Below are 7,865 nucleotides of genomic sequence, written 5' to 3' on the forward strand. Positions count from 1 at the left end.
TTTCAGAAATAAGAAGTCAGATGTCATTATTTATCATCTTAAATCTTACTTATTTATGAGGCAGAAACAGAATGAAATTCTCGGTTGAATTCATCCTGAATTATTTAATCTGAAATGGTTAATTCCATACAAAGCCCAGGCAGATCCCTCCTCTGTTCTGATAAATACTTTATCACTGTTCCTAAATCGAAAACAGCAGGAAGAGAAAGATGGGGGCGGGGGCAAAAAAAAAAAAAACTTCTCACTGTTTCTTGTTGTGCTTTGTTTGAGAAAGTGTTGGTTTAAATGTTTTGTGTGCTAAATTTGTGAAGTGTTCTTTAATAATTGAAGCACATGGAAATGTACTTTCTTATAAAACAAAAAGGCTAAATGATGCCAGTCTTATTTTTCTGTTCATTTTGTATGATGTTTCTTATTATTGCTTGTGTGAAAAAAATCACAGAAGTGGATACAGATGTGACACTTTCTTAAAATTACTTAAGAGGTTTTATGAAGCATTTTGCACGGAGTGGATTTTCTTGCAGTCCCAGGTTGACAAAGTCAAAAGCCGCCTAATGAAAAGGGACGCATCGCTGATTGCAGCTATATCTGGAGCCGAGGTGGAAGTGGCATCGATTTAACAATTTAGCAGCACCCTCCTCTGTGTGTTTCCATTAGTCACGGCTGAATACCACCCACTTCCCCCCTTTCACTCCCCTCAAAACACACACGTATGCACACAAACACTCTCTCTCTCTCTCTCTCTCTCGCTATCACACACACACACACACACACACACACACACACACACACACACACACACACACACACACACACACACATATCCAAAGCTGCGAAGGTATATTCCACTATTCCTGAACAGGATTTACACCAAGAAACAGTTAACACTAGTGGTTCCAGCACAGTGGCCAGCTAATGTAAGGGCACACTCAGAGAAAACTTTGCCATGCTACAGAATACACCTTTTATTTTGTGACTCAGTGCATGTGCAGGCTATAGTGCAAGTGTACAATACTGTATATTTTTTCTTGTGTGTGACCCGTACAACCTTGCTGCGGGGAGGTGTGTGGTGACCGTTGTTCGTTCACATTTGACCATTGATGGCTGCGGCCCATAAGAGTCTAAAGTTGCAGTAGAGTGACGGCCTATCAAAATGTCCAAATCATCATACATTGCTAATTGACCGTTCGCTAAACCCCTTCGATGGACAGCAGTTTTCAAGTCGTAGCTTAGCAACCATAACTTGGCACGGCAGGTCTTTCGAGCTTTGGAGTTCTCCACATGTCAGAGCAGAGTGTATGGGGCTGTTATGAGAACAATACTGGGCATTTATCCAGTCTGAAGGGTGGAGGTGCAAAAGTGTAAGGAAAGGATTAAACGTATAAACTGCAATTGTTAGCATTTCTAGCTAACTATCTTACTATCAGCAGTAACCAAGCATTATCTCCAAAGCCAAGAAACACATCTTTAACTACATTAACCTGTGCGGTTACAATGTAAAAAAGAGAAAAATTAAGCACCATTCCCAACTAGCAAATTCACTGTCTGGCATTTTCTCACTGTGTGGAAGTCAGCCCAGGATGGAATCAGAGTCCATGCTAATGTTAGCAGTGCTGTCCTGCTCATTATTGGATTTAGGTTTAGTTTGCACTCCAGCAACCAGAGCAAACGTCACCTGAGATAGCATTTGCGAAACGCATTGGTCAGTCCTCACTGTAAAAGCTTGCATGTCTTCTATGGATCATCATGAAACTTTAGCCTCAGTCTTTCACCTAGATAGCATGTATGTAACCATCAGGTGCATATTTCAGTGATGTTTTACAAGATTCTTGTTTTAAAATGAGTCAACTTAAAAAAGTTTAGAGTTGGTGCTTTAATAAACTCACGGAGCTAAAGATGAATAAGAAGCCTTATTTTGTCTCTGCCTTTAAGACCAATTGTTTCAAAAGTGAATGAAAGGTTAGAGTGGTACATCGGCCACTGTTATTGTAAATTGTATATGTGCTGTGTGAAAATAGAAAGACTGACAGCCGTATGAACAGTGACTGAGGGGGTGGAGCTTAGCGAACGATCAACTCGTCACAACAACAAAATAAAGACTTTGTGTTTTAAGTCCAGCAATCTTTGAAATACTCCGTTGATGGTGTGTTGGTTGGACTACAAAGATGACGTAGACCTAACAAGTTCAAAGGATTGTCCAGGTATTCTGCTGTCTATCATGGCATCATTCAAGCCTTTCCACACCTCAGCCGGTTTGGGCTGTTGGAAAGGGACACCGTGGAAAACTCCGTCCACCCATTCTCTGAGCGTGGCGACTGGGGATTCCTGTTGCCTGTCTGCCTTAGGGAGCCCCATACTTGACGGATACACAGGAGAGGAGGACCCGGTCGAGGACAGCATACAGGGAGGGTATTCTGGCTGCAGGCTGGCATCCAAAGACACAGCAGTTTGAGCAATGGACCAAATTTTGGGCTTGGAGCCTGTGTTTTGAAGCTCTGGATTATGATAGAAGGATGCGTTTTGATGTTGCACCGGTGTGAGTTTGGGGCAGTCCGGGGACAATCTCTCTTTTCCGTGAAGTGGGTCTGCATTGTGTGTGAGGTGCCCATGTGGGAGATCTGTGTTTGGGTTTGCTTCATTGTCCTCAGGTAGGAACTGTGGCTTCGGTTCACAGTCAGAAGCATCAGACTCCAGCAGGTCGAAGTCCTCAAGATCGCTCTGCAGGTCTGCGCACTGTTGATCTGCAACAAGCGTGTGCATGATAATCAAACTTTGAGCAAACCTTGAAATGAGCAAAATGTAGTGACATATTGATTTATTCCGTACTAACCAGGAAGGTCTTTGTCACTTTTAAGTGGCTTCTCAGCTTCATCACTGTCATCATCGCAGCCTCGATCATCAGAGCTTTTACAAGCCCGCGGTGACCATGTCACCTTGTTCTCCTTCTTCAGCCGCCTGCGTGCGTTGGCAAACCATGTAGACACCTGAGGGAAGGAGGAAAATGGAGGTCATCAAATAAAATCACAGTTATAGTGGAAGGAAGGAAGTTATGAAGCATTGAAGGGCAGAGAGAAGCAAGGGAAGAGGAGAAGGAAAACTCTTGTTAAAATTTAAGGGGATGTTTTGAAAAAAGCAACGCAAAGAGAAAGAAGGAGAGAATGTTTGACAGTACTGGAAACAGATTGAGAGAAAAGAGGGCAAGGACTGTACTTACTACTAAACTTAAATCCCATGTTACTAAATGTGACCTATGATACTCACCTGTGTGAGAGTCATCCTGGTGATGATAGCAAGCATTATCTTCTCCCCCTTTGTGGGGTAAGGGTTCTTCTGGTGCTCCTGCAGCCAAGCTTTCAGGGTGCTGGTGGTCTCTCGGGTGGCATTTTTACGACGTGAAGCGCTGTCAGAGCAGGAGTACCTGCACAAAATTGTGACATTCAATATAATATTTTGCTCTTTCTTATACCGGCAGTAAATTCTCTCCTTTATGAGTAACTATAGGCTATAAAATAATATATTAATAATGTCTTAGGAGAGAAACCATATTATAAAGAACAATAAAACCACTGCTGTAAAAGCTGTACCGATTAGAGACACTAAATCCCAGAGAGGATATTATAGTTATAGTATAGTACTTATATAATGATGCCAAGACATAGAAGAATATAAGGTCACTGTAAAGACACACGAGAAATATTTTTCATCTCTATAAGTCACCAGTCCTCAGTAGAATATCTGATAAAAAGATATTAAAATTTTAGATTAGGACAATAAAAACCAAAAGCCTGAACAGACTCTGACTTACCCATATCTGTCATAAGGATATTGTCCAAATGTATATTCGTAAGGATAGTAGGCAGGAGTCTGAGATGTCCCCACATGCACAGATGCAGCTCCGTCTTTGGGATCTAGTGGCCCCTGAAAAAAATGGCAAATAACTCCTATAAACATTTGTTTAATCACAATCCTTCAAATCTTCCAACATGTTTTTTTTTTCAAAGGAATGCACTCTACTACTTTAGCCTTAAATCACGTTGTTTACTCGAATTCATTTTCATCACAACTAAGTAATATTTCTATATCATTGTAGAAAAGATGCAGACTTCAAAAATGACATGGTCACTGGTTCTTTTCCCTTTCTTCCGTCACATGTGCGCAATCGCTTAAGAGTTTTAGTAAGTACTGCTATAGAGGAGAGTGTTAATGAACTCAAAGTGAAATGTGGAACTCACTCTGGAATAGAGAGCAGTGGCATCGCTGGTGCAAGTGTTGTAGTAACCTTGGCTCTTTGGATAAGGGCCGCTGTAGACGCCGATGCCGGTGCCAGGGGTGAGCTGGTGGCCCGGGGAGCGCAGCACCGGGTGAGATGGAGGCGTTCCCGGTTCCAGACAACCGGCCAGAGAGCTGGAGGTCATCAGGAACTTTGGCAAGAAAATTGCAAAATTAACTTCATTTGTCCTAAAGCAGGAATTGCGATATTTTATAAAGTAATTAGATCACATCGAAGATATAAAAAGTAAAGAATAACTGTATATAAATAGTTTACACTGCAAAATTGCCTACTTTGCGTTAGTCTACATTTGTCTTGTCTGCTTTGTAGGACTTTGTAGGACCCTCCTGACATGGTTCAGGTCTTCAGCTGTAACTTAAATGACGACAAATATGCTTAAAATCCTGACTGTACCTGCGGTGTGGTGGAGTAGGAGTATCCCAGCTGAGAGTAAGCCATGGCTCAAACAAGATCAGAGAGGCAGGAGCAGAAGCGCAGACCAACAGCATCCGTTACAAATGTAGACTTTTTTTTACCTTTGACACTAGTTCCGAGCGAGTTTTTACCGGTCAACTTCTCGGTTTTTAAATTTCGGATATCATCTACCACGTTATCCAAACCGAGGCACGCAGACATTTACGCACCACTTTCATTTTACGCACCACGATGAACAGTCTTTAAAAGTAACTTCTCGGCTTCCCTTGCAGTTCCGGCTCATTCACCTTGATGCTGCAGCTGCTACAGTATCCCCTGCTATGTTACAATCCAAAGCGAGTGCGTGCGTGTGTGATCAAACCATTCATCTCACTGTGATGCGCTCTTTGGTTTTAAGGCGCGTCTCCCTGACGTCAGCCCGGACACTGAGTGTGTGTTGCCCGGTGTTCATATCAAGATGAAGAAACTCACCTAATTAATTCCCTCGCAGTTTTCTACCAGCTATGATCTGGGAGAATAGCTTCACGCAAGCGCAAGTACCCCCCCCCCCCCCCCCCCCCCCCCACTCCCCAAAAGTCCCCAGGCGTAATGAGAATGTGATCAATTCTCCTTTCCAAATAAACACACACACAGCTGCATGTTTCACACATACACACACACTCCTACAGGCACGCGCACACGCAGTGCTATGGCCAGAGGGGGGATCAGGAACGTGATGCGTTGACACCACATTGACACAAGATGATTGATGACTACAACCTGATATTAGCATAATCGTTTTGCCCTGTAGTTTAGATAAGTTGTCACCACGGAGAAATCTCCTTGTCATCCACATATTCATGAGTGGGGAAATTTCAGGTCTCCTCCAAGCGAATTAATCAAAGAATAAACACCCTCTGCATTCCCTTGAGTAAGCACCTTTACCAGCTGAATGGCTTGTCATGTTTTTAATAACAAAGTCTTAAGCCGTCCCCGCGAAGTCAAAACATTTCTCTCGTTTTTTTCGCACCTTTAGGTTTTTATTCATGTTTTATAGGAAGAGGAGGATGAAGATTAGAGCAAATGTGAAACGGATGATGAAAATGTTAGATGAGGCTGGTGGTGATGAAATATATCGATACATTTGAGCAAAAATAGCAGAAGTAATACATTTTAGGAAAGGGGAAAGGGTAGAAAGACAAGAGATGGAGAGATACAGTTAGGGACTGTGTGAAAATTATCAGGAGGGGGAAGGGGGTCACAGAAGGGGGAGAGTTTTGTTCTAAAGGGAGGGGAGTCTTAATGTTTTGGAGAGCTGTAGAGGGTCTTCCCTTTTGTGATGTATTCACAATATTTTATCTAATATCTACATCACGAATGGCTCTTTGATATTGACTGTGCGCTCATCCTGTCACGGAGTTCAACAGTCAGAAACCAATAGCGACTCACTCACAAGAAACCAAGTTCAGCAGCAGAGAAACAACAAAATAAAAGTTTACGTTAGGGAAACATTGTGGTTTCGGTTAAATACCATTAAATACCTCGTGTCTCAAGTGCCTGTGACTGCTGTAGTAATTATGAAGGGAGCAAAAGAGGAAGTTGGTCATTTAAGTTGGAGAAGTTGATATTAACATTATTTTTAGGAGTTGCAGGTCGGGTGGAGTCAGTTCCCGGTTCTCTCATTCTGTGGCTGTGATAATGTAATGTTTGATAAGCAGCTCTTTGTCATATTTTACTTTATTATAATATTTTGAGATTTTTGCGGGAAGGTTGTTATGATTTATTTTCTAGGTCAAGGGCAGGATCCAAAGGAAATACTGATAATGCTTTTTTTGATAAGATTTCAAATCTAATGTATCCCCCTCCACACCTCAATCATTTTCCCCTTATATTGGATTAGGAAATGGAAAAGAGAATCAAAATGGGAAATCCATGAAAAGTTATGGGGAGAAAGAAGAAATAAGAGACAAAAGAAGAGCTGGGTGAAAACCCTTAAGTGCAAGAAATCCAAGATGAAGAAATGGAAGTGGAGAAGAGGGAAAACCTAAAGAATCTAACTTGGGGAGCCAAAGAAATCGTTGATAGTCAGGGGATCTGAAATGGAGCGAGGGGATGCGGTGAGGTAAAAGGACAAAATATTCCCAGTGCACCCAGAGTGAGGCTGGAACAACAGAGCTGCATCACCAGAAAGCATCTCAGGCACCACCGGGGACAAGGCATCTGTGTACAGGCGCTTGATTGACATTCCATTTGTCCCATGAAAGGTGCTCATATACTGAACACGGACTAACTGTCTCTCCCTCATCTGTGCCCAAAGCTCGGAAATGAAGTTTTCTCCCCGTGCTGGCTTTGCACGTCTTCGCACAAAACATACGCCACTCAAAGAGAGTGGCAATTTGTTTAGCCAGTGACAATGAACATGACTTTGTTTAATCTCGGTTTATATAGTTTACGGGGGGAAATAACTTGCAAGGTATAGATGAATGAGTCGACTATAGAGAGTGAGGATTGAACTTTCAAGGCGTTTGTTACCTTCCTCCTGGGTAAAAAGAATGAATATAAAGCATGCATTACATATGGAGGTGCACAGACTCTTTCTGAATATTCAATGAACTACTTATATATTAATATATGGTGTGTTTATAAATTTATGGCATTCTTCCAGTATATATTTCTTAAAGTTCTGCGTTCATTAGACCGTGATTATATCTTTCTAATCTCAGTCCCCTCACATCAATCATTCATTCAAGATGCTTCGCAAGAAAAAAAAAAAAAACACATTCTCTCCTTCCTGCATTCAGCTTTAGCTATTATGCAGTAGGTGGGGCATGGGGGTTAATGATAGAAGCATGTTAATGTGAGAGGAGGAGGAGGGCGAAGAACTGCAGAGAGTGTTTGGAAGAGAGGGCCAAACAACTCCAATCACAAGTTCTTTCAATCACAGTGCGCTGCATTTGAATATTTCCTAGCCTAAAGTCTGAAATCTATGCAATTTTAATCACTGTTCAACATGTAGATGCTTTTTGAGCCTTCATCTTGTTTTTTTTTCTATTTTACTTAAAGTATCTCAGTGGGTGGTTCTGATGGGCCCAAATTTAAATGAGAATGCTTTCAACAACCTGAGTGAAAACATGACTTTATTATTTCTTGAACCTCGTTCGGGGCGAGGACTCAGGTGGAG

At 41.9% G+C, this 7,865-nt stretch overlaps 1 protein-coding gene across 1 annotated transcript; it reads right to left on the reverse strand.

Annotated features, from left to right (window-relative positions):
• Positions 1-950: 950 nt before the first annotated feature.
• Positions 951-4,838, reverse strand: irx4b (iroquois homeobox 4b). Its single transcript, XM_056399725.1, has 6 exons — positions 4,685-4,838; positions 4,233-4,421; positions 3,806-3,918; positions 3,262-3,418; positions 2,831-2,984; positions 951-2,741 (listed from the first exon to the last, which is right to left on the reverse strand). Exons 1-6 carry the CDS (start codon positions 4,727-4,729, stop codon positions 2,158-2,160), a joined length of 1,242 nt encoding a protein of 413 aa, XP_056255700.1. The 5' UTR covers positions 4,730-4,838; the 3' UTR covers positions 951-2,157.
• Between the last annotated feature and the right edge of the window lie 3,027 nt (positions 4,839-7,865).

Source organism: Seriola aureovittata, chromosome 16 (genome assembly GCF_021018895.1).
Source record: "Seriola aureovittata isolate HTS-2021-v1 ecotype China chromosome 16, ASM2101889v1, whole genome shotgun sequence".
Classification (NCBI taxonomy): domain Eukaryota; kingdom Metazoa; phylum Chordata; class Actinopteri; order Carangiformes; family Carangidae; genus Seriola; species Seriola aureovittata.